The sequence below is a fragment of the Octodon degus genome, unplaced genomic scaffold (genome assembly GCF_000260255.1).
Source record: "Octodon degus isolate 3935 unplaced genomic scaffold, OctDeg1.0 scaffold00330, whole genome shotgun sequence".
Lineage (NCBI taxonomy): Eukaryota > Metazoa > Chordata > Mammalia > Rodentia > Octodontidae > Octodon > Octodon degus.
Window position 1 is genome coordinate 176,356 of NW_004524906.1, and position 27,643 is coordinate 203,998.

General features: G+C 41.0%; 1 protein-coding gene across 1 annotated transcript in view; it reads left to right on the forward strand.

Annotated features, from left to right (window-relative positions):
* LOC101569605 (protein PTHB1) overlaps nucleotides 1-27,643 on the forward strand; it is a gene marked incomplete at its 5' end in the record, with an annotated part of 267,164 nt that overhangs the window by 164,620 nt on the left and 74,901 nt on the right. Inside the window, one exon of the mRNA XM_004647823.2 lies at nucleotides 23,395-23,617. Within this exon, the coding sequence (XP_004647880.1) occupies nucleotides 23,395-23,617 (223 nt within the window). The remainder of the gene's footprint in view (nucleotides 1-23,394; nucleotides 23,618-27,643) is intronic.

Below are 27,643 nucleotides of genomic sequence, written 5' to 3' on the forward strand. Positions count from 1 at the left end.
TTTTTCTCCAATTTTGTTCTGCAAACTTAGGTTGTTAACCATCCAGAAGACAAGCTTATTGTTATTATCAAATGATTTAGGCTATCAAGCTTAACCTCACTATCTCACTGCATTTCAAACATCTTAGTCCCAAGCCATTTAAGTTGACACAATCACACATATCCATTACAGAGCCCATTTACCAACACTGAACCCCCCAAAGTTGCTAATGAGGAAATAAGGCCCTGTGTTTCCCTACCTTTCTTTTCGTTCCTGTGTTACTGTATTCATGTTAGTGGTCAGAAAACACAGGGAAGAAGTAGGAGCAAAAATACAGTGAACTTTTGTAGCCATTCATGTTATTTTGAATTCTTTTTTATTTAAACCATATTCTAGTTTGAGTGGAAGCTTTTCTTTGCTGACAGTATCCACTTATTCAGTCAGGACAGCACACACCTTCTTTGGACTTCATGACTGTGCTGCTTTTCCTACAGTGTAGGAGTTCTGAACTTACCCTGGTGTGTGAGGATGTTGCAGGAGCGAGCAGGTGGGGAGTGGGGTACGCATATTGCACACATTTCCCTTTCTGTCTTCACACTTCATTGCTCCCTTACTTACTGATCATCAATTCAAAGATGAAATTATTAAGAATTTCAAGATGGTGACAAAACACTAAGTCAGGCAGGAGACCTTTCTGTCACAGGGACCAGTGTGACTGCACAGCTCTTGGGCAGGGAGTTATCCCTGAGGTATGAAGAATTTCAGGAGGTATAGGTTTTAAGTGTAGGAACTGGTTCCCAGGCAGATGGTAGTCTTTTCTACACTAGAGATCATGAAGAGCAGACTCACCTGCCTGGGAGGTGTGAGTGGGCTCAGCCTGGTGCAGGTGAGCATGTGTGGCCTCCTGTTAGAGCCCTGCTGGCCCACCTCCCAAGACAGGCACAGAGCAACTCTCAGCTGCACTGAATCTGCTGAGATTAGGAGGTGTGCACATGCATTATGTCTGTTGACGTTATTAATAAGACAAGACATATGATTAAAAATGTAACTTGGAGAAGAATGAATCAAAAAAGACACTTTAATACTCTGCGTTATGCTCTTCATCTTTAATTAAAGGTTGTGGTGTTCACTTTGGTCTTACATTGTTGAGACAGCTTATATGGCTTGAGGGGAAAAAAGAATACTTTTCCATTCTTTAATGCTGCTACGTGTGCAGCATGCATCTTTGACATGCTAGTTCACAGCCCCTTACCCATGCTTTAGCCTTCACAAATATGTGATGGGCATCCCACTGAGATGTGAAAATGGAATATGCAAACCCAAAATAACTGGGAAGGAGGGTGAGGCCGGGAAGAAAGGAGTCTCTTACCAGAATGTAGGAAATATATTCCATATTGAAGTTATTATGATACCACAGAAATCTGCATGTAATTCAGATGGTTAAGTTGAGGGTAGATGGCAGAATACATGTGCAGGCAGTGGGGGGACTTTAGACATGTGGACAGCGTCTGCAGAAGAGACTCTCAGCTCAACGTCAGATGTCTCCACAGTACTGAGAGGGGGAAAAAATGTACCCAAGATATCTTATTTGGCACATTTATATTTCAGACAGCTCTGCATAATGATTTGTTGTGTTTTTATTTAGATGGTATCTGTCAACGGGCAGGTTAAATGCAACAGTAAACTGTGGAATATTCAATCCCTAGTGGTATTGGATTCATAAGGCATAACTATTTAGAATTTAGTATTACAAAGAATGGCACTGCTGTTTGTATCACATCATGAACATTTTATTAAAATAACATTGTGTTTGGAATAGAATCATTGTTTTCTTTAATCTATCTCTTTAATAATGCTTTTCCATTTATTTTATTTTTGGAGGTTTTTTGGCTATATTAGGGCAAGTAAATGCTGGTTTTTCAGACCATTATATATATATAATTTTTTAAGGTGCTGAAACTTATATATACCAGATGTGTTTTTTGTAAGCATACCCATATCCTTTCACTTTAGGAGAAACATGAAATGTTCTGTTTGGTATCTCTAGAAAGCACTCCTGAAATCTGTTCCATCAGTGGATGTGATACTCTTTTAATCATGACTAGCATCTTCCTATGATGGTGAAGTTTTGCCTAAAATAGATTTATCACAGTACATAAAGGAGCATTCGTACAGCTTATCTGGTGCTGTAGAATCAACCTGTGGCCCTCAAATGGGCTAAGCAATACTCTACCACTCATCTGCACCCCTCAGAATTATTTTCCCACTTTTCATATTTCAGAGTATATGCACCCCTAGTGTGGAATTTAAACACTGCTGCTGACCTCCATCTGCTTGGAGTTGTATAGAAAACACTGTATCTACTATGCAGAATCAGTGAGGCCTGTTGCTGGCTGAGTCTGCGAGTGTTTGTGATTTAGGACACAGCTCCCTTCTTGAGTTGCACAGAAGCCAAAAACTGTAACCCTTCTGTATTTCAGGGCTGGCCTAATAATACAGATCTTTCACCAGATCATTCCTTCATCCAGTGGATAATGTTGAGCACCCACTAGTGTTTTAGGCAGTGCTCTAGACACACAGCACACCTCAGGAAATAGACTTCGAAACTGTGCCCTGTGATCTGACTTTAACATTGCAGGCAAACTTTCTAGATTTTGCAGTCCCATGTGGTATGCACTTGACATGTGAAATTTAAATAAATTAAAGTGAAATAAAATGAGACTTAGTATTTCATTGGCTATTGTTTCAGCTTTCCATAGATCTCTGTGCTGAGTGTTTACCATGTTGGACAGCACAGATACACGACATTCCCATCTTTATTGTATGGCACAGCCCACACCAAGAGGAAAGAGATTTATCACTGAGTTCACCTCAGCACAGCTTGATCCCTGAGAGCAGGGTTGTACTAACAGGAAGTCCTTCCATAGTGGTTGCCTTAGCAACCCTTTACTGTTATCCTAGGATCAGCCTGGTCATCTGTTCAAACCTATTCTTCCAAGAACAGGAAACTTCTATAGGGGTCTCTGCTCTGACACAGAGGGGAAGCAAGAGGCTGGTTTAGTGGTCTTGCTCCCCTTTGCTGTGGTCTAGAGCATTTCCCAGTGTGGTAAAGGTTTGGCCCCCAGCCTGTAGTGCTATTGGGTTGGGCCACCTTTGGAAGGTGGGGCCTCTTGGGAGGAAGTGAGCTTACTGGGGTTGTGCCCATGATATCGGGAACCTGTCTGTTGTGCTTTGTGTCTAGATGTCCCCCAAAGCTTCATGCAGTTTTATATGGGGCTTTTTCAGAGATAGCTGAATCTAGTATAATTGATTTGTAGTTTAAGGCTGAGATTAAGGTATGAGTATTACACCTACCCTAGGGTGGGTAACCTGCATAAAATGTAAGGGACAGAAAGAGGCTTGTCTTCTCTCTCTTCTTTCCCTTATTGCATTGCTGTCTTTCGTAGCCATGAACTGTTGCCCTCTGCCATATGCCTCCCAGTCAACTGATTGTAGACTGAAACTTCTATAAATTGTGAGCTAAAAATGAACTTTTTTGGCGTTTAACTTTAGATATTGAGTATTTTGTCTTCGCAATTTGTGAAGGAACTAAGAAACTGTTTCTTTTTATTTATTTATTTATTTATTTATTTTTTGTGTAGTGCTGAGGATTAAATCCAGGGCCTCACAAGTGTTCACCTTTGAGTTATAACCACAGCTCTTTTTTTTTTTTTTTTTTTTTTTTTGAGATTGAGACTAGTTAATCTACTCAGACTGGTTCTAGTACAAAACCTGCCTCTCTGTGCCCTTCCCTCTTGCTCTTGCTCCCCCACTGCTGTGACACTGGCAGCTCCTCCCACCATAATGCACTGCATCACCTAGGCCCAAAGACAAAGGACCAAGTGACCATGGTCTGAAATCTCTGCCACCAGAAGCTGAAGTAAACTTTTCCTCTTTACATGTTGAGTGTCTCAGGTATTCTTCGCAGTGACAGAAAGCTGACCAGTGCACACTTTGTATGGCCTTGGGGTACCTCGCACTCATCATGAATCTTTGCCCAGTGAACCTGCACATGGCCACTGAATCTTTCAAAAGACACTGTTCCAGGCAATGTCTTCATCTGAAGTTGATGTGTGAATAAAGACTCTTTGCTATTGCAAATCTCTGTTCAGATCTACTTCTCATTATCACAGTAAACAGCTTAGATGATTAAGATTTCTCACCTAGCCGATGGCAGTGGAGCAAAGAGGAAAGCAGGAATGGTACAGGTATCTCAAGGTGAGCTGTGTCAGACTTCTGTCTGGTGTACAGTATGACCTTTAAACCCAGAGGAGCCTCCTGTGACAGAAGCAACAGCACACTGGTTTGGGACCTGGTTGTATAAAGTCTGGAGTTGGAAGAGGTATTGGCACAGTGCATAGCAGTTTGCTTGACATTTTCTTTCTTTAAAAGTACACTCTATGTCTTTAGTAGATATTATGTACTATTTGCAAAAAGAAAAAAAGCACTATTGTGTTCTTAAGGGCCTAATAGTTAACCTTCTCTTATACTCAGCTTTAAAATTCCCTGGGAAAGTTAAGCTGGAAATTTACTTTGCAAGGAAGGAAACATGGACATTCATCTTTACTTTTTGATTGATTATTTCTTTTAAAAGCAGATATGGAAAGAGAAACTTTATTTTTAACATACTCAACATGGTTCATGTGAGAAAATAGATGTTTATAATAGGAAATCCTGTTGTGTATAGGGACTTAGCAGGCTCACTTACAAGGTTTAGAGACATCTATGTCACAGGTCAGATTTGATCTAAGGGCCATTGTGCCTGCTGTCTGGGTTGAATGATGACCAAGATGCTGGTCATTGCTGTTATTAATGACCTCGTCTTAAAAAGCAAACAGGAGAAGGAAGTCTGGTGTTAGTATTAAGTCAGCCTTTATGCCTTTATGCCTTTATGTCAAGTATCATCATAATTCTGTCTCTGGAACATGGTGTAGAAGATAAATACTTTGGGAATTCCCATGATCTTAGGCAGCAAGATAATAAGAATTAGTTTTATATTTATACTGAACACATAATCTCATGCTGTTGTGCTCTAGATTTAACTGCTGTTCTTTAATTCTATAATATTCTGTTTCATCAGGGTTAACTATAACACACCTTTCTGAGGCTTATATAGAGAGCTTTTTAAAGGTCATTGGATCTAGAGTATGTGAATATGGATTAAGGGTGTGTGATGACTATATTAGTCAACTGATTGCTTTAGCTTAATTCTGAGTGTGGGTAGTGGAAAGGCCACAGTGGGTGTGGGTGGCACCAACCAATAGGTTTGCAGCCTAAATGGAGTAAAGGGGAAGATGGAAGACAGGCTTACTGCCTCCTGTCTGCCACTCCATGCACGTTTTCACCTGTACTATCGCCTTTGCCATGCTGCCCTGCCTTGGAACCAATCACGAAGTGAAACCCATATGAACTATGAGCAAAAGTAAGCCTTTCCTCCTTTAACTTGTGGATGGCACATATTTTTGTCCCAGTACTGATAAAATAACTAAGATACTGTTTTAAAAACTAGAATAATTGAAATACATAGAATAGGAGCCAAGCAGAAAATGGTATACAAGTTGTACAAGTAAATTTGTTTGTTTTGAGACAGGGTCTTGCTATGTAGGTTGGGCTAGATCTTGAGCTCACTATGTTGAGCTCAGCACTATCTTGCCTCAGCATCCCAAGTAGTGGGATTATAGGCATATACTGCCACACTCAGCAACGGGTAATTTTTAAGCTTTTCCTGGTGTACATAAAATATAATGTTTCAGTGGACACACTTGACATTAGTTGTGTATTTTAAAAAGAGAGTGAAGAATTGAGGCATCCCTTTTCTCATATGCCCTCAAATTTTGTTGCTTGTGCAGCAGTAAGGAGAATAATGATTGTCTTTCTCATAATGCTTATAAATTTGATTCCTGACTAGAAGCTTGCATGTTAATTTATCTAAAAGACTATTTTTTTTTTAAGGTGTGATTCCAGTCTCTTAAATATCTTTTTTTTATTATTATTTATTTATTTATTTATTTTTTCTTTTCTAAAAGACTCTTTAAAACCCGCACCCCTCTTGCCATCTTCCAGCAGCTGTGTGTCTCTGTCCTCACATGAGGGACACCCTGGCCTGTCAGGGCTCCTTTTGAAGTGATTCCGGGAAGTCCCTGAGCCAAGCCCTGGCTTTTCCACCTGTCTTCCTGACATGGCATCCCATGCAGCCCCTTGGCCTATGTCTGTAGTGCAAGCCTGTGCATCTGTATGGGCCTCAGCCTACTGTTTCTGCTAAACCTTTGCTTCTACCCTTTTTGAGGCTCTCTGGCCTGGTGCCCAGGGCCAGAAATGAGGACCTTTGGGTATTTGGCAGTATTTTCTAGCATCCCCATCTTCCCTCTTCATGTTATGGGAATACTGAGTTCCTATAGCTGCACAGCCTCTTTCCCTCAGAGCAGAGCTGGTGGTGCTTTTGTCCTCACTATAGACCTTATCCTCTGCCCCCACCCTTCTCTGCCCAAGAGGTGGTACAGCATCCATTTCCTCCTTTTGTTCTGGGTCCCATCCTTCTGTAAACTTCACTTGCAGCATGTCACAGTTTAATTCTCTTTATACATTCTGACATTCTTGTGTTTGTCATGCATTTTTAGTAAATTTAAGATCAGATTTTTTGCATTTACACAGAATTAAAGCAATTGCAGTATAACTGATATAAAGAATCCTATGGGGATTACTTGATAATCCATTTTTTAAATATTTCACATATTTACAGGTGCTCTTCTAAAAACTGTATAAAGTTTCGTTAAAGCACTTTTTGGAGGGGAAGCATACTACCTACATGTTGTCTGCTTCTTGTTTTGTAAGCTGTCCCAGATGCTCTTGGGTTGTGTAAGAGCAAAGCCAATTGGCTCCCATAAAGATGGTAAAATATAGTTATATTGATAGCTAAACCAGTACACTGTATAGTCACATGAAAGGTGACGACATTGTAGTAGATGGTGGACTGCAAGTACCATAACTTTGTGAGAGAGAAATCACCTAGAAACTTTGTAGCCATCTTTGTTTGTGCAAGTGCTGTCCACAATGTCAGCACAGTGAAATAATCACCTCACAATGCGTTCCCCAGAGTGGAGTCTGGTTTTCATGCTGTACATGACCATACACACATTCATTCACAAAGCTTTTCACCCAAATGAGTGACACAGAAGTGTTCAATCTTACCAATGGTAAATGTGCACGAATTAGAGACTCTGAGATACAGTGCACTTTTATTAACTCAGCAAAGATGGTAATAAGTGGTCCAGCAAACAGTGAGAGAGACATGACCAACAGTTCTGGTACAGTCTTTCCAGGAAACACTAAGAGGGGTCATAAAACTGTTCCTATGTCAGAAATCTAAATTAGCACACTTTGAAAAAGCAGTTAATTAGGACCAGGGAGATAGCTCAGTGACTTAAGCACCTAACTAGCAAGCACAAGGTCCTAGTTCAATCCCCAGTACCAAAAAAAAAAAAAAAAAAAAAAAAAAAAAAGTAACGTAAAAATATCACAATTATGAAGAACCAAAGCAACCTAAATGTTCATAGTTGCAAAGTATAAACTGTGGTATATATCAACTGAATAGAACAGTACTGTGCCACACTGGGACTTATATCCCTTTTTGAGCAAATACATACTGATTCTGTTCCCTTAGGCAAGTTTCAGCTTCTTTCTCTGTTCAGCGGTGAGCTGTAGTTCATACCACAGGGCTAGTTCCACTTTGAAGAAAGGAGAGGGTAGCCATTCAGATTGGGCTTCAGCTTCTTTCACTTTCTATTCTTCCTGAACAGTGAACAGAGGATACCAGGGGCAACTCAGTATTAGGACCTTAAATGCCCAGCTCTCTATTGGCCTCCTACCTCACCACAGAGTGTAGAGTTTGCAGATCAGAAGTGCAGGCTGAGGTCTTATAGGATCAGGCTGTGGCTGTTGTTCAGGGAGCTTCTGTCTACATTTCCTATACAACCTTTCCTGAACTGTTTATTCCACCACACAGTCTGGACTTCATTAGGTTTGGCTGTGGCCTAAATAAAGGATTTATGGGGATATAATAAACATTGAACATAAAAAGATATTTCTCCAATGAAACACTCAAATGTATAATAAAATTTTGTGTGTATGCGGACCAATTGTATTCTTAAACAAAACAACTGAAAATGACATTGCCCACTTACTTTTGGTGGACTGAATCACACTTTGAGTTTTTTTTGAGAGACTTTTATTTCAGATTTAGGTTTTTGGTATTTGGTTATCTATGCCATCTGGAAGACTGAAGTAATGTGAAGTAATTGTGATAATCATATAACCAGATAATGGAACAAGCTAAGGTGCCGAGCCATAGTTTAAAGGCTGAAGAAATCTAGAATAGCAAAAACAATCCTAGGTAACAATGACAAGGTGGGGGCTTTACAACCCCTGACTTGAAATAATATATCTACAAAACTACTGTGATAAAAAAGCATGGTACTAGAACAAACAAAGTAATAAGCAAGGAAAGAAACAAAAGGGACTGAAGATCAGTGGAACAGATTACAAGATCTAGAACCAATTCCAGATATACTCAGCCACCTTATCTTTACAAAGGGACCAAACATGTTCACTGGAAGAAAATAGCTTCTTTAATAAATAGTGTGAAAAAAGTATTTTTCCCCATGGCAAAGACTAGACCCATGTCTATCACCAAACACTAAACTAAAATTGAAATGGATCAAAGATCTAAACATTGAATCTAAACATTGAAATAGAAACACTAAATCTACTGGAAGAGAGAATAAGTAGAACCTTGAGGACATAAGTATAGGCAAAGATTTCATGAACAAAGCCCTGATTGCACTGGGGAGATAACTCAGTAGAATAAGCGCTTGCCTGGCAAGCACAAGGTCCTGAGTTCAATCACTCAAGTACACCCACCCCAAGAAAAAAACATTTTAGGGCCAGCCAAATAGCTCAGCAGATTAAAGTGCCTACAAGCAGGCACAGGGGCCAGTGGTTCAATCCCTGGGCTTGCTGTGCCAACCCCACATCCCAGGGCAGGCTGAGATGGCAGTTGAGACTGGGTTTGGTGGCACGCACCTGTAATCCCAACTTTTGGGAGGCTGTAAACAGGCGGATTACTATGAGTCTGCTCTAGTAGTAAGACCCTGAACACCCTGTAGACCCTCCCCCCAAAAAACCCTGATTGCATGAAAAATATTACAAAGAAGCAACAAATGGGGTTCATTTTATTAAAAAGAATAAATAACCTATAGAATGAAATGACAGCCCACCATGGGTGAAAAAATTTTAGCCAGTTTTCCCTCAGACAAAGGACTAATATCTAGAACATACAGGGAAGTGGAAAAAATCCAGATCCCTCAAATTCAAAATCCCAATCCAAATATGAGTATTTGAGATTAATACACAATTCTCAGAGGAAGAAATACAAATGTCAAATAAATACATGAAAAATTGTTCAACATCACTTGTCATTGCCTCACTTGTCATTGTAGAGAAACAAATTTAAAAAATACTGAGGTTCTATCTCATTCCAGAAAGAACAGCTACCATCAAGAAATCAAATAAAACAAAATGTTGGTGGGGCTACAGGGAAAAAGGAAACCTGTGGTGTTGGTGGCAGAGTAGAGTGGTACAACCCCTGTGGACATCAGCGTGGAGATACCTCAACAAACTAGAATTGGAGGTCCCATTTGATCTAGCTGTTCCCTTTCTGGGTATCTTCCCAGAACAATTAAGAGCATCATACCATGGTGATATATGCATACTCATGTTTATAATAGTTAAATGCACACATAGATTATAATAGTTAATCTTCAAACAACCCAAATGCTCATCAACTAAGAAACTATGCAGCTATAAAAAAGGATAAACTCGAGACATTTCTAGGTAAATGGATACACCTTAAACTATAGTTTTAAGTGAAATAAATTGATCACTTCTGTATAAATATCACATTGATTCTCTGGTGTGAGAAATCTTATGTAAATAAGGACCAAAGTGTATAATAGGTATTGTGAAATAGGAAGAAGTGGTTCAAAAGAAGGGGAGGGAGAAAAGAAGGGGAGGAAAAGGGAAAAATGATGAAGGAAGATAAAATAGAAACAAAGCTTTGTAAATAAGGAGGGAAAGAAGAGTTGAAGAGAGAGGAGGGGATTGGGGAAAAGAGGAATCAAGATATATCATATGCAGGTACAAATTCCCTATGACGAATATGATCAGTATGTATATCTAAATTGTGCCAATAAACTTAAAGAAGTGAAGCCCATAGTTAGGCTGGGGTACAGCTGGGGCAGAGCATGTGCTTACCACATAGACACCTTGGGGTCAGCCTTAGTATCCCAGAAACAAAAGTAAGTAAGCAAGCAAGCAAACAAACAAATAACAACTGAGGCCTGTTGAGAAACTTCTTAAAGGTGTGTGGTTTTCATGGGGACACTCTACACATCTCAAGGTGCTGTAAGCACTAATAAAGATGCTTGCCTTGAAGTGCCCAATGTGGTGCCTGCCATGTGACAGGTGTCCTAGAATGGTGGGTACTGTCTCTACTTTATTTCAGCAATAAGAATCCAGCTCCTTAGTTTGTGACACTTTTTATAATAAATAAAGCCCCAGTGCACAAAACTGTAATATTATGTTTTTATCATTTTAGATACAAATTCTATCCTTGAATATTCCTGCACCTGAATAAAAAGAAATACAGTATATAAGCAACACTAGTTGGTTAAGGCATTCCTGACACATCACTTTCCAAGTTGTTTCTTCTAAATCGCTTTACACCAGCCATGGCTCTCTGTGTTTCCCACATAGCACTGTCCTGCCTGTGTGCTAAGAAGTGTTTTTTTGTTTTGTTTTGTTTTGTATTTTAGGGAAGGGTCTACTGGGTGTTCAGGGGCTCACTGCTAGATTGGACTCATACTGATCCGCCTGTTTACAACCTCCTAAGAGCTGGGATTACAGTGTACCCTGGTGGTGGAGGCGGCATGGCAGGCCTGCAGAAAGTGTTGTTGATGCGGCTTTGACCTATCTCCTTCCTTACTTCCACACTCCTTCCCTCCCAATCTTGCTCACTGCTCCTTCCTTCTTTCCTTCCTTCCTTCCTTCCTTCCTTCCTTCCTTCCTTCCTTCCTTCCTTCCTTCCTTCCTTCCTTCCTTCTTTCCCTCCCTGTACTGGGGATTGAACCCAGGACATTTGCAATGAGCTACATTTCCAGCCATTTTTAAAAAATTTCTCAAGACAGGATCTCTCAGTCACTATGATATTCAACTGGGTTCATGCTTGGGATTCTCCTGTCTCAGCCTCCCAGAGTGCTGGGATTACAGACCTGTGCCGCCTTGCCTAGTTGGTGTATCATTTCCTAAGGTCATTCCACTGGTGCCTTCATGACTTCCTGATCTAATCTAAACTTTTCCTTTTTCCTTAGCTCAATTGAATCACATGGTATTGAAAGTTAAGCATTTTCTGTGCTTAAGTCAGCTGGGCATGTTAGGCATATTAATTATCATAATTGTAATAGTAATCCTGCATGATACATTAATTAATTGAATCACATCTATCCCAGAGATGGGAAGTTTTGCTGACTTTAGTTGTATTGCTTGACATAGGATGGTCATGTGTGTGGATGTGTCTCAGTGATAAAGCATCCAGAGTGTCTTTTGTCTTACATCTTGACAGGCAGTTATTATTTTTTTTTTTTTTTAGGAAAATATGGCCTTGCTGATGTTCTCCATGCATGAATGCTCTACTCACTAATTTCAAATTTATATTTTTAGTTCTCTATTGTTATGCTTTTCTCTGCACATAGTGATTTTGTTTTTTATTCGATGGTAGGTCATGGTGTCATTTTTAAAGATTTTCAAATGGCAGCTGGTTCCAGGGGGTGATATGAATGTGAACATGAATCAATGGAGGGGACATATGTGAACAGCAGGAGAAACTGTACAGACACAGGCGATGACATTGCAGTGTGTTGGGACTAAATGCTGACAGCTTGAGATGCCACTCAGCGTGCAAAATTCCCACTCCAGAAATGTTGTGTGTGTAGTGGTAGCATCATTGTAAGCCCACAGTAATGGAATTATAATTACAGTCTACTTTTATTAAGAGAGAGCTTGCAAGTGGTTTGAATTTGGGGAAGGATGTTAAAGAAAAAGGCAAGGCCTTGATTTTCCATCTTGGAGCATGCACCCTTGACCAGAAGCACATTTCCTATAAATAAGAAAAATCATACCAGTTGTTGATTTTTTTTTTGAAGAAAAATCCATAAGTAAACTGTGAGTAGCAATGAAAGTTTAGTCTCCACTGATCCTGTTTTCAATCTGGAAGATTGTGAAGCATGTCAAGAAACCTAAATTTAGATTTCCTTGAAATACAGTTTATGAGAACCACAGGAACACAGTTCTTGGTCACTGCAAGCAATAAGAATTTAGGGATAAAATCACTGATACTGTTAGTAAGAATTTTTTTTCCTTTTGGAGTGGTGAAACTGTCCAACTTCCTAGGAAATAAAATATAACTTCTATGGTTTGATAGAGGTGGTTAGTTGCTTTCTAAACTATTGGGCCTAAATTCAAGGTCATAAACATTTCCATATAGTTTTTACCAATCTCAGAATCAGATCCAATAAGCTTCGTAATTGGAAGATTTCCTTGTTTTGTAAAGATAGAAAGGAGGGGAATTAAACACATATCTACCCAAACTTGGCTTGCCTCACACAACTCAAGGAGTATAGGAAACCAACTTCTACTGAGCATTTACATGCATAGGCACTAACGATGACTTATAATCGTTATCTTCTTTAGTTCTCATCGTGTCCCATCCTAGGAGGAGCCAGTGGCAGGTGCTGTCCTTGTCACTGTCCTCCTCAGTACACCTGCAGGCTTTTAGCCTGAGGATTTTCCCCAGGTGGCAGAGGTTAAATCATCACCACACTCAGCCGGTGGCTGGTGGAATTCCAAAGATTTGAACTAAGCTTCTTCATCCCTCAGGCAGGGAGGTGGAAGTGAAAGTGAGCACCTTGTCCCAAAGTCATCTGACAGGCAAGATCCAGCACAGCTGCCTGTTAACAGCTAACAGGTCTCTCTGCCTTAGCTCCTTCACCTCCCTTCTCATTATGAGCACTTCAGGATCAGTTCTCCAGAAGCTACTTGCACTTGTGGCTTTGCCTACTGCTGTTAGTTCCAGGTTGCAGATTCAGATGGGTGTTCAAAGTCTCAAATTCAGACAGAGGCAAGGTTTGAGCTCAGACTAAGGGGCTACTCAGAAATCAACCCTCTGACTCAGAAGTCATGCTAAATTGGACTCTTCTTCAGTGTGACCACTTTAATAAGGATAAATATAGGTTTGTATTTTGTATTTATGTCTATCTGAGTTGATTTCCATTCTAGAAAATGCTGACATATTTAATCAACTTGTGGTTTTCTTCTTCACATAAGACTAAAATGAACTCAAAGTATATAATTGATATTTGCACAGAAGTGATCAGAAGATACCTTATTGTGTTAGACAAATGCGAAGGGCTGTCTTATATAACTTTTATTTAACAAATAATTCTTTTTTTAATGTATTTTGTACAGGGTCTCCCTATGCAGCTTGCACTCGTAGTGATCCTCCTGTTTTCAGCCTCCCCAGTGCTGGGATTATTGTACCACCATGCCTGGACTCAATTACTGGCTCAGTGTGCTGGTGGGGCTGGCATGGCATGCTGTACCTGGGCCTCTAACCTTGGTCCCTGAGCTTGCCTAAGCAGGTGCTTAGTCTGCTGAGCTATCTTGCCAGCACTTTGACAAATAATTCTTGATGTGACTCTAGAAAGAGAGCTGAGTGTTGTAGGCTAAAATATATGATTCCTAAAATGCTTTATCTGTACCTCTCTAAGTATGTTTCATTACTGCATCATTATATTTTTAAGATAGTTATCACTGATCTTAAGGTTTTTGAAGAGAGAATCTATATCTGATTCAGATTTTTTTAAAAAAAATTACAATATATTGGTGCCTCAGTTTATGATATTAATTCTTTTCATGATTTTGGGCACAAATCAAGCTGGATGAGGACCTAGTCAAATTTCACCATGTCAATAATGAACCTAACCAGTGAATTTAATTTGGTTATCATCCAGCTTGGTTCCCAGAATTGTGGAAAAAGTTAAATTTGTGAATCAAGGCACCAGTGTATTTAATAAAATACATCAATTGGTCTAAATAAGTATTTTTAAATAAATGACTACATGGGCTCAAAATAGTGCTTTATTTAGTGTAAACAGATGTTTAAAAGTTGTATAACACATAGATTAAAATAATCACCTCTAAATTATTAGCTTTCTTCTATCTTCATTTTAGCTTGCTATGAAAAATTGACACTCACCTTGAATGATATGGAGCTCAATCATCTTGTATACTTTTCTAGAGACTTTCTTACAACTTGAGTTCTACTTGAAGAAAGTAGTAGTAGAAATCTGGTAGCAGATTTTCCAGTAGCTGTGTCATATCCATTGTCAGCCCTGATAAAAAGAAGTAGGTAGATACATCTTAAACTGGTGAAGCTTCTGTTTGGTTCCAGAGAAAACAGTCTGACTGAAGGGAGGAGAGAAAAGCAGAAAAAAAGGATTGTGTGTTGCCTTATGTTTAAATTCATGATTTCCTGTGTTTCTGCACACTTTTTGTTCAGTTTGGCTATTGCTTATTCTTTGCAGTTTCTCTGAGCAACGTTGTTCAGGGGAGGTGATGCCTTTTGTTCTCTCTCTCTCTCTCTCTCTCTCTCTCTCTCTCTCTCTCTCTCCCTCCCTCCCTCCCTCCCTCCCTCTCTCTGTATTTAGTATAGAGTCTACAGGGTCTCACTACACAGATTGGACTCATAGTGATTCTCCTGTTTTCAGCCTCCTAAACACTGGGATTACAGTCATGCACCACCACGCCCAGTCTCAATAGAGGTCTCAGCCTGCCTTGGGGGCAGGACTGGCACAACATGCTGGAGATCAAACCCAAGTCACTGAGCCTGCCTAAGCAGGCGCTTTAGTCTGCTGAGCTATCTGGCCAGCCCCTGTCTCTTGTCCTTGCTATCACTGGTTTTCCTGGATTCCAGCATATACATTGGCATTTGGGGAGTCTGTGACCCAGGAGTCCTATGATTTAACAATAGTAAAATAACATTTGTTGTTCCAGATCTCTTCAGTGAAGAAATAATAGAAAATAGAAATAATAGGAATCCAGATAAATCCAGCAAAGCTTCTACAGCCATATAAAATATGTCATTTACAACTAAGGTACAAAGTTTTATTCTTGGAATTAGGTTTATAGTGAACTTTCATACAATTACTCTGCTTGTCTTGGTTAGGTATGGTCTGAGACAATATAGAAAATTACAGAGTCATGCATACCAAACACTTTTTATTTTGAATCTTTTATATCTTCTCAAGAGGAAATATTTTTCCTTTGCACAAAAAAATATTTTTGGATAAGTGAGTGTGATGTAAAATTGTCATGTCTTCGTGTGTTAAATGCAAGACAGGCATCATACGTGTGTCTTCTAGCCTCTCCTGGAACCTGGGCCATGACCACACAGTCAATTGTTCTTTATATAGATCTCCCTTTTTGTTTAACTTTTGCTTACTCTCTTAGAGTTCACTTTTTACATTTGGTACCAAGCAATACTCTGGTATTTTGTGAGTTTAGTTAAGGATGTGATAGTGTTTCTATTGTAACATAAGTTTACAGGAGTTTATAATTTCTTTCAAAAAATATTTAAGGACATTGGTTTTATATTTTGGATTTCAGTGGTGTGTTTTTCTTTTCTGATTTTTTAAAAAGTAGAACTGAATATATTTGCCTATTTCATGTTGTCTTCCACTTAAGATTTCAGACCATGGTACCTCCCCTGAAATATTGGCATAGTGAAGTATGTTGTTCCTGTTTATTGAGACCTCCAATATCCTCCAGAAAGACTGAATGCATTGTCACGCAAGGAGGGGGTAGTGGAGCTGAATGAGGTTAAATCAAAATCCAGATGTCTTAAAAGCAGATTTCTTAGAGTCACCTGTTTTAGTTGACCCATGGCCCTTTTCCATTCTTTCATTATTCTTGGTAGCTTTGGTAGGTACTCTAGGGAACTAGCTTTTCACACCTAGTTAGACTTTTTCCTACTTCTTATTTCTGACAAGCCATGTGCATGATACTGGTATTTAGATATGGTTATAAAGAATGAAATGAGGGCAGAGACCACTCAGCCAGCTTTGCGAAGCCAACCAGACATTTGATTTAGTACCTGGATGCAGGCAGACAGAGGGCAATAAGGCAATCTGTGTGGAACAAAGAGAAGCAGCATTTTTTATAGGGGTTGAAAGAAGACAAGGACATTAGACAGGAAGATATTAATAAATACTGGTGATCAAAGTTCTTTGACTATCTTGGATCTCAATGGGCAAAGTCCTTGAGGCATCTGGTGTAAATTTTGGGGTGAGTCCACATGTTTGGGTAGTTAGATTCCCTGTCCTATCTTACCTCTTTTACAACATCCTATGTTTGACAAGGACAGCCTTGGTGCTAAGCTGAGTCTCTGCTGAAAACAGTGCCTATGCTGGCAAATAGATTGGGTGCTGGGAGAGTCATGGCAATTTGAGCCTTACAATGGTGACCAATGAGACCAGCAGGGTGAGTATAGCAGAAGAATCAGAAGCTCAACTTCTGGAACCTGAGTGGAGCGCTGGAACCTCTGCATAGGCAGGGAAGACATGGAAGCTAAGAACTAGGGAGCTGAAGAGGAATGCTCGTAGGCATCTTGGTATTGAGGAAGCCAGGCAGCTGGGCCATGGCTACTGGGTTCACTTCCTTCTAGCACATCTGGTAGGAACAAGGCAGCCCAGTGTGTGAGTGACACAATAGCCAGTCTATAGAGAACGAGTAAACAGAGCTCTCACAGTGGGTAGAGCCTAAGATTTTGGAGCCAAGGAAACCACAGTTGCTGTATCACTTTAGACTTAGTCAGGGCACCCCCCCTCACAACAAGCCTAGTCAATACTGAGGAGAGCTACAAGAAAATTAAAAGAGCAACATGTGCATTTCAATGCATTCTATTCTCCCTCCCTCCATTTCACACCTGATAGTGTTTTCTAAAAGCCATACACAGGTCACCTGCAATTTAGGGGAAGATGTGGATTTGAGAACTAAAACAAAAACCACTTTTCCCTGAAGGGCACATGCTTAGTTCTTTCCAAGACATTTTTAGGAATGTTTTCCTCATATTAAGATTTTCTTTTACTCTTGTAAGTAAGGGAAATAATTAGTATAATTAATCTGCAGCTTTATTTATTTTGATCTGCAGCTTTAAATGATTAAGATTAGTTGTATGAGTGTGTGGATGTGCGCGTATATGCATGCGTGTGCTTAGCTGTACAGCTGGGTATAGAGGCAGTGAACTCAGACACCGTAAAGGTGGTAAAACAGCTTCCCTTTAAGTATTTCTCTCACTTGTGAGTCTAGATTCTGCAGTCTTGTTTCTCATTTCATTAGATGAGTTCTACATGTGCGATCAGTGAACTACCACATCGTGTATTTATGTTAGAAAAGCTCCTTGTCTCATAAACATTCCCTTTTCTTATTCATCACTTTTTAACTTAGCTGGTCAGGCTCTCCAAATAATGACTGTATTTTAGCAGCATTTTTTTTTCAATATTTGCATCATGCCTCATTATAGTCCTTATACTTAATACCCATGCTAAAACCTTAAATGCGACCTGTTTTTGTATTTGCTATGCAAGTTGGCAATAGGAACAGAAATTCTGTATGATGCTTGTGTGCTAAGTAGAGCTATATCTACTTAAATTATATAATAAGCTACTGTTTCCTATTTATAAATACAGTGCTTTTATAGCAAGATTCTCCCACAGAGAGGCGGGATACCAAGGCTTATCTTCTCAGGAAACAACTTTATTCCTGCCAGTGTGGGGTCAGTGGGCTAATACTCAAAAGGCTGAGACCTGATCATTATGGAGTTTTGCATTTTGTATAATTGTTGGGTCTTTGTTGCCATTAAATGGTAGCACACTAATGTGCTACAGCCTGATTGGGTGCAATCTATGCTACAGAGCCATACTAGAACTGCCTATGTGTATCTAGGAACTAACTGTTCCATGTTGCCTATTTTTTCTCTCTCATTGCATTCCTTTGGGAGAGGCTCTGCCACGTTCTCCCCCTTTGATTCCCAGACCCCCCTATTTTGAGTCAAAAAGCATCATCTTGGTTTAAAGGTTCTTATTTGTATAAAATTATCATGTAGGTGGCCATTGTTCTTTAGACTGTTGCTTCAATGGAGACAGACTATAACCAGGGGAGCTAGGCAAGCAGGAGTAGCAAACCCTTAAAATAAAAAATATAATACTGTGAGAGCTTTGAACCCCTCAGAAGTTGAAAATAATCTAAACAACTTCCCAGGATCTCAGCCTTTTTAGATCTGGACTGGGACATAAACAATCTTTTTTGTCTGATCTTTGATTTCTTCTATGACTTTTTTAAGAGCCACCTGTAGGCAACAGTTGCTCAGGTTAGGCTTTTACAAACGTCTTCCTCTGAAGCTAGCAGGTGATCTAAGACCAACTGATTTTGATAGATGGCAATATGCACTTTGATTTGCTATTTGGCTACTAGATAAACAGCTTTGGCAGTTTCATTGGTTATAATTTCTACAATTGCTTCTAATCTGTGGTTTAGCATGTAACTGGGGGTGGCAGGTCCATAATATTGGGTTATATACTCAGGAGGCCATTCAGCTTTTTAATTGTCAGTTTCTAAGGCACATCATTTCCCATGTGTCTCTGTCCCTCTACACCTGGATGCCCAGGTTTTCTGCTCTAGGATCTAGAGAAGTTAGGACCTCTCTAATAAGGGACTTAGACAGCATTTCCTTTCCATCTGGATGAAAACAATTTTTTTGTGTTTGCATCAGGTTATGTCCCTCTCTATTATAGTTATTTCTTTTTCTTTTTTATTTCTTAGTCTTAGATTGATGCAATTCTAAACTTGACTGTCTGCCAACAGACTTTAAAGTAATCTTGAATCAGTACCCCTATCATCAGCAGAAAGCAGAGAGAAGAGTAAGTTAACCCTGTAATTGTAGTGTGAGAATTTATAATTGATAAAAAAGTTTTAAGTATATTAATTAAACAAAAATACCAAGTTAAACTGGAAGCCAAAAATGCATTTGTCAATTAGCTAAGATTTATAACCCAATTCCTCCCTCACCCAGGAGAACTTCCTTCAGGGGAAAGAGGAATTGTGTACCCTTTTTAGTCTTTGGGGAAACACAAGATTCTCAACATGTTTTAGTACCTTTTTAATTTTCTTTTTTTAAAAAAAATAATTAATTAATTAATTTTTAATTTCCTCTTGACCTAGGATAAAGTCAGTCTTTCTTCCCTTGCATGGCTGCACCAGGGATTGGGTCTTCTTTGGCTGGCACCATTTTCTATTGAAGCAATTCCACTGGTTGGGGTATTAGGGATTACATGCTGGGGTTAGAGATTCCAGAGGGCTTCTTGTAGAGGATGAAACTGGAGGTAAATCTTTTTGTTTCTTACCAAGTGTCTGGGTTTTTAGGAGAAAGAGAACAGTTGGTTGTTGTCACCAACACCGGTTGTCATTTATCTCCTCCTGAGACCCCCTATCATTAACAAATTCAACCAACAATTGATATACCCAGTTTTCATCTGATCTGAACTTTGGCAGGAAGGGTGGGGTGAGGATGGAGGTTTTTGGTCAAATGAAATAACATTTTTTCATCCGAGTTTTCTATTTTTTGGTTGTCGGTTGTTGTGTTTTTTCCCCATGGGTTGTCCCAAGTCCTTCACAATAGTTCAAAGGGTGCAAGGGGGCTATTAAAAGGAGTATTTTGTTCCTTGAGCCTGTTTCCTAACCTGTCCTGCAGGGGAGGTGCATTTATTTTCCATTCTGTTTGTTCCAAAAGCCAAGGCTCAATCTCTAGCATACACCAAGTTATCTTAGCTTAAGTTACTTTCAGTTTCACTCAAAACCTTCTCAACCTCACCCAAGGCTGTAGGTCTCATCAGAGACTGTCCTGGGACAGGGACAGGATAACCCACTGCCAAAGCAATACTCAGTCACCTCCACAACTCTCTTACCTTGGTTCATGCATGAAGTTGCCTGATTATAATAATCCTCTTTGTCTCCCTTTGGGCCGTTGGTCAGGTCAGAAACCTTTCCACACACACAGTGACTCCATCCTGTTGCCCAGCACCTAGCACCTTAAGAATTGTGATTTTGTTCCTTGTGGAACTACACAGGCAACTCTGCTGTGGGAGGTGATCAGGCTCTAAGGCATAATGAACCTGAGCTGGTTCCTAGGCTTCAGCAGGTTCTGTTGTACATCTGGAGTCCTCACTCTGGCACCCCAGGAGGGCCTAGAGTCCCTGATGGGTCAAATAGTCCCTTGGTGCCAGGCATGGCTACTTCTCTCTGTGCTCTGTTGTTCAAATCCTGATGACAAAGGAGGTGGGAACACACCATCTCCAAATCCTGGGTGAGCCCCCAATGAAATGGAACATGATTCTCATGCAGAGAGATGGGATACTGAGGCTTGTCTTTTCAGGAAGCAGTTGTGCCAGCACAGGCTCAGTGGGCTAATACCCAAAGGGCTGATCCCCAATCAGGGCAGAATTTTACCTTTTATACAACTGTGTTTTTGTCTTCCTTAAATGGTAGCACACTAACAGCCTAATTGGTACAATCTTAGGTTGAGAGCTGTACTAGAACTGCACATGCGTATCTAGAAGCTAACTGCCATGTTTTCTTTTTTCATTCTGAGAAGACCCTCATTGCATTCCTTTGGGAGGGGTCCTGCCACAGTTGACTTAGATAAATAGACTCTTAGAGAAATTGTTTTAATACTGAAATTATTACAGAGCATACAAATGTCAAATTGTGTTCAAAGAACCTTTGCTCCTTATTTTTCCAAGGTCTTTATCCAAGGCTCCAGAAGCAACTTCAAAATTTATTCTCTCTAGTGATATTTGGACTACTTAATTTACTATCTCTTTTCTACAAAGTCCATTTCAGGTATTTGCCTAACTTAGGTTTTGGTAATGGTAGAGAGATATCTTTATACTAACCAGTGGTTTATTATTCTTTAGTGGTTTGTGGTTAGAAGCTGTTTCTGTAGTTTTTGAGGTCTCCAGGAAAGGATTTTTAAGGTCATTTTAAAATCATTTATATTTGCTTTTGCCTAGTAGGGTCCCTAACAAGTTGATAAAAATGGGTCAGTAGGTTAAAAAGTCCTGATTAAGTGATCATGGTGATGAGGGGAAGATCCATTTTAGGTATATACATATTATAGGGTCTGCACCTTGGGCCAATGAACCAAGCACATGAGCCTAGGAGGAGACCATGGCAGCTACCCCCACCATGTGGGTCAAGAGTATGGCACAGCTATACCCTGGGGTGACCAGGGCTGAGCTAACCAGTAAAATCCCAGAAAACAGGGAGGGTAATGTCCCATACTGCACTCTCCACCCCACACTGGATTGTGGGGTCAATTTGGGGTTCTCTACTTAGCTGCATAAATTCCAAAGTGTTTAAAACTGGAGTGCATTCAAGGTAGAGTGGCCAGTATGGAGAGAAAACACGACACCATGTTTATCTAAGGAAGAGGTGGAGGAACTGGGATGTTTGTTTTAGAGGAGAGAGCACAGAACTGCTGTTTTCACAGATATAAAGGACTGTGTGGAGAAGAGCAGTTAGACTGGAGCCTACTGGAACAGATTTGGGCTGGACACTGAGTCACTTCTCGCTACTTAGATGTGTCCTGAGTGAACTGTTTCAGAGTTGTGTCATTTGGACTCTTGAAGATGATCCTGCCTAGGCACATGGTCATTGTATATGAAGGACCTGAGAAACTTCCTCTCATCTCTAGGATCCTGGTTCTGCTTTTCACCATTTCCATGCTACAGATGTTTCTGGACCTTTGTCTGTGTTCCAAGCACTGTGGCAGTCAGGGAACTCATGACTGGCCCTGGAAAGAATACTGGGTGGAGCAGGGCACAACAGATCTCAGGCTGATGATGGCCCATGGGGCTGTGCAGGAGCTGGCCAGACCAAGGGCAGAGGCCAGGCACTGGCCCACAGTGACAGGAAGTGGTACTGCAGGTAGAGGGAAGAGGGTACAACATTGGGCAGATGCTTCTTAGGTGCTGACAGGAGGTGGTATTGCAGGTAGAGGGAAGAGAGTGCAACACTGGGCAGATGCTCCTTAGGTGCTGACTTGAGCTTTGGGGCTAAGAGTTGTGGCCTAGGGTGGCACATAGGAAGGCTTAAGATGGAGGGTAGCAGCAGTGAGGCCCCTCAGCCTCCTTCTCTGTGAGGCGGAGATTTTTAACTTCCAGTGTAAGGGCTTGGGTGATTCTACAAGATTCTATGAGAATCAGTTCCTTTAATGTCTTCCTTTATAATCCACTGTGTCTGGCCCATGGTACCCTTGGCCTTATAAGCCTTTGGGTGCGAATGGGGTCATACTGGTACTAACACCCCCATTTCACTCACATGTTCTGGAATTCTTGGGCCCTCATGGAGATGTCACCCAATTACCTACGGGGCCCTTGGGATACCTCATGGATATATCAGCTGACCTCTGCACATGTCCTCACTGCTTTCATGAGTATCACCTGCGAGCACTCAGGGGACCCTTCTGTGCCAGGCTTGCTAGTTCCCACATTCTCTGTGACAATGCTGATGGTGCTGAGATCCTGGAACTGCAACCACATGATGCCAAGATGACATGGCACTTCACAGCCACATTGTTCCCAGTACAAATGGGATGTCACTTTTTGTCACTTGATAGTGAAATGGTATTAGATAGAATGGGATTAGATGGGCCCTGCATCTCAGAAAGTCCCTCTTGAAGAAAGCCTTTTGGTTTTGGTCTGTATCCCCACAGCTATGGCACCATAGCTGAGACAGTATGGTTTTCTCTACTGCAAAGAGGTGTCCTTGGTGTCTCTGAGGTGTCCAGGGATCTCCAGTTTAGACCATCTTTCTTGAGAAGAATAAAGGCAGCCCCCTAGGCCATCAAATGAGCTTCACAGAGGCCAATCTGACTGTCACTGCTTGTGCTCTGCCTGACACAGGGCTGGTCGCTGATCATCTCAGTCTCCCCACTCCCTTAGTGGGAGGTCGGGAGGAATCAGTGCCTTGCTGTAGGTGGACATCTGGCAGAGCTGAGTCCCAGGCCAGGGCGTGGAGCATCATACAGACCCCAGGCTTTGTTCCAGCACTTTCCTGTGAGTGATCGCCTGCACAACCTGGCCAGCAGTGCCCACTTGACTTGTTGTCCTCTTTGCAGAGACTCAGCATTGCCTTCCTGCCTTCTGCCTACAGGGCTGGGAGGAGACCGTGGATGCTGCCGTGTCCCACCTATTGAAGACCTGCCTATCCAAGAGTTCCAAGGAGCAGGCTTTGAACCTCAACAGCCACCTGGATGTCCCCAAAGACACAAGCCGGCTGAAGAAACACATCACCCTGCTGTGTGACAGACTGGCCAAAGGTGGCCGTCTCTGCCTCAGTGCTGACGCAGCCACCCCACAGACTATTGTCATGCCAGGTAAGGGTTGTGTCCTGCTCTCTGAGCAAAGCTTCTCTTCCCTAAACTCAAGAGATATCCCTTGGATTGGGGCTTAAATTTCATATTAAGGCCATGATAGCCAAGAAAATTGCATCTGTGTTTCCTGTAGATATGGGATAACCACTTGATAGATATTCTTAGGGTATTAACTTGGTAGCCATTTCTCGGATGGTATGTCCTTGGAAAAAACAATCCCTGTGCTTTTAAGTATATGATCCACTTTGTTTTACTTCTAACCAATAAAAAGTAGATTGGAAAATACTAATGTTTTTAAGGATGTGTACCACATGTGATCTCATCATACCCTATTTCAGGAATATACATAGCATCACACAGACATTAGTGTTCGCCAGTTAGTCAGGGTGCCTCTGCTGTGTGCTTTGACTGGAGTCATCAGAACAGGGGAGAAAATACAGGGGTGGACCCAGGATCAATCAAGATTCAGGGCTGAGGCATCTGTGGGCTAGCTTGCTCAAACTGGGCATCAGTGAGGATGTAAGTATTGGGATCTGCCCTTCTCACCAGGGCTAAACTGCCAGTTGTACAACCTAGGCTCCTTCTAGACAGCAGTTCTGAGTCCCATCTCACCCTTCTTAACCTCACCATAGCAACAGCGAAGAATATGACACAAACGTTAAACGCAGCAGTGGTGGTGCCTGTTTCTCCCATAGCTTAGAGACAGTTCTGACATGCTGGGTTTTGCACAGATCCTCTTCAGCTTGCCTCATAGCATCTCCTGAGCCACCTCTGGCTTTCATGTGTCCATCTCTGTTTACTGGTTCTGAGTATTTCCTAAGGAGTAAATATCAGTGCCTACTGAGATGATGGGTGAAAACACTTCACTTTAACTGGCCCTCAGGAAATGGCTCTCCCTTGCTGCCTGCTACAGGAGAAGCTACAGGGCTAGAACAGGAAAGGACAGCTATATATGAAATAGAATCTGAAAAAAGTGAGGCCGGCCTACCTGGTCAGCATGTACCCTGTCAGGCTGGCAAGAAGAGATTCAGGTTTTCTCTAAAAGGAGCAAACATGAAGATCCCAGGGACACCATGGTGGGCACCCCCACTCCCCCACCCTCTGCCTGTCACACTCACTGATCACAGAGTTCTCATATTTTTCTTTCCAGGGCTAGTTATGTGATGGCCTTGCCTATATCTAGGATACAGTGCACCCTTCCATGAAGGACACTTGAGTGGCTGGGAGGAAGGGGCAGAAGAGAGGGGAGGAGAGCAGGGAGAAAGACAAAAGCAAAAATGAGTCAGAAGTTGTGCTGTTCGCACCTAGTATGTGCCCCATTGTGGCCAGGTAGGGAGACAGAGGCTATGTGTTGGCATGTTGCTATTACAGCCACATTTCTTGCTCTCTTTGCTAGTGACCCACTGGCCACTCTGGGTCCCAGAATTCTCCTCCTTGTTTAGATCATTATAGTTTGCTTTTAAAAGTCATTGCATCAGTGGTGTTTGTCATTAACATGGTCACTCACTGCCTATAATACTTTTCTTCCATAGAACTCAAAAATTTCTTATACTACCTAGATGCAGCACCTTTTGGAGGTAGAAGAAACACTGAGCATTAATTAATACTATTTACAGATAGAGGATGGAGGCAGGAAGGGAGAAATATTTTTTGCCTAGAGTTCTATCGTCACTGGGAGGTTGTTCCTGGAGTTGAGATCACCTCTCTTGCCCTGCTCGCTGCAGACCAAGGACCACAAGGACACAGGCTATGCCCAGCCAGGGTGGCCTGCTGCATAAGCTGTGCCTTGCCTCACCTGCATTCACTTAAACTGGTCAGCGGTACGGGATGAAGAAAACTAAGAAAGAGTTTCACAGTGTCTTAGTTCATTTCTGTGAGGAATACTTATTTGTTTTGTGCTTAATTTTTATTTTCTCCATACGTGGCATAATGCCTTTATAGAGAATAGGAAATACTGTTTTTATTCTGCTTCCAACCAGTAATTGTGCAATTTATAATGTTAATACAGCTATAATTGTTGTGTCACTACACAAATATAAAGTGGCATAATAGATAGCAGATTACTGCACACATACCTTATAGCATTTTCACTAAGTGATCCTTTTTAAAAAATTTTTTAATTTTTTTAATTTTTATTTTTTTCAAATCAAATTGGTGGGACAGTTTCAATAATTAAACACATTGCATACATTCTTCCTAGTGGTTAATTGCTGTACAAGATGCGGATATGATATCTGCCCCCCCCCTTTTTTTTAAGATCTGGCCAAGAAGTTAGAAATCCTCTTGTTCCCCTCCCTCTCTAACAGCTGAGGTAACAAAGGACCAAGAAGGTGAAGTGACTTAAGTGGTTAGTAGTTAAAGGCAGGAGTGTCTGTGATTTTATCATGTCCTCTGTTAACTTGCAGATGGGTGAACATCTTTAAATAAACTCTGTGTAGTTCTTTCTAGCATCCTGGATTCATAAACTGATCCAGTGGCTGAGCTCTTTTATTTTGCTTCACCAAAGGCCAGAGCAACAGCATCCTCTATGGAGGCCAGGTTTGAACTTCATTGCTCCTTGGGGCCCTGTGGCCTCTGTCTTGTGTTCTCCTGCTTTCCCTTTTTATCCATCTGCCTCTACTTAAGCTTTTCTCGATGGATTTGCTCATCACAGAGCCTCAAACAAATTTTTCTTCCCTGTAGCTCTTGCAGTGACATCTTTCTGCAGTGCCCTTTCATATCTGTTTCCCACTACAGCTCCCTGAACTGGATGTCCGCTGCTCACTGAACTCTACTCTTGGAGCCAGAATCACAAAGACCACCTGGATGGTGTTTTTAAGAAATCTGAATGAGAATGACCCTGTGGCTGGCTGGCTTGCAAGTGTGTCACCAGCTTTGTCCTCCCAGGTGTGGCAACTGAGACTCACTTTAGTTTATCAGAAGCTTCCTTGGTGGCCTCAGTGTCCAGGATAGTGTCTCTGGAGTCCTGATCCTGGTGGAGATTTGGCTGTCTTGAATATCCGTACATAATTTACTGCATGTTCAAATAGGTCTAACAGCCTCAAGAATATGAAAGCTTTAATCAGTTCTTTTATCTTAAAAAAAAAAACCAAAACCCAACAACTTCATTCAGTGATGCTTAGCCCTTCAAGATGTGGAGTGGGTGGTAGTCTATCTGTGGTAAATGTGAGCTGAGGGAGCAGCATGGGCCCCACAGTAGACTGGTGGTGCACATGGCCAGGAGAGGGCACTGAGACAGCCCAGGTTTGAGCCTGTGCACAGTGAGCATTTCCCTCGTGTGGTCCCATGAACCAGAAGTTAGGACACCCAGAGCCTCACTTGTGTTCTCTTTGGCACTGCCAGATTTTGGGGCCAAACAAAGTGGAAGGGTGGGGAAAAAAGAAAAGAAAGTTTGTAGATAAGATGAGCCTTTTCGTGGATGTAGATCAAAGTATTTTATTATCTTGAGATGCACCCAGAAATTAGTATTCTGTGCATTTCTATAATAGTCAGTGGGTAGGAACAAATACAGAGTGTAAATCTGAATAAGATATCTAGGTTGTCCTCTTGGGACATGCACTTTAAATTCTCAATTTTTAGTATTTTAAGCTTGTCTTAATGGCTTTTTTGCCTTAAGGATTTCATGTTATATTGAGCCTACTGCCTCAAATGACCCATTTTAACAGATTTTAATTTTTCTAAATCTCACTAAGAAACTTGATACATACCTGGTGTTTATTTTCATATTGTCAATGTAATTTAACTGTTGGTCTTATACTTTGAATTTCTGTAGGTTTAAAGTCTTTCATTAAGGAAATTTAGATGCGTTCAGTATAGGAGAGACTTCAGGAAAATTAATAAATGATTTCTGAACCTGTTTTTCCTACAAAGAAAAAAAAGACTTTGTTTTTTTTTCATAATTTTATTGATAAACAAATAGCAATGAGACAGTTTCAAATCAAATCGCTAGGACAGTTTCAATAATTAACACACTGCATACATTCTTCTTAGTGGTTAATTGCTGTACAAGATGCAGACTTGAGATCCTGT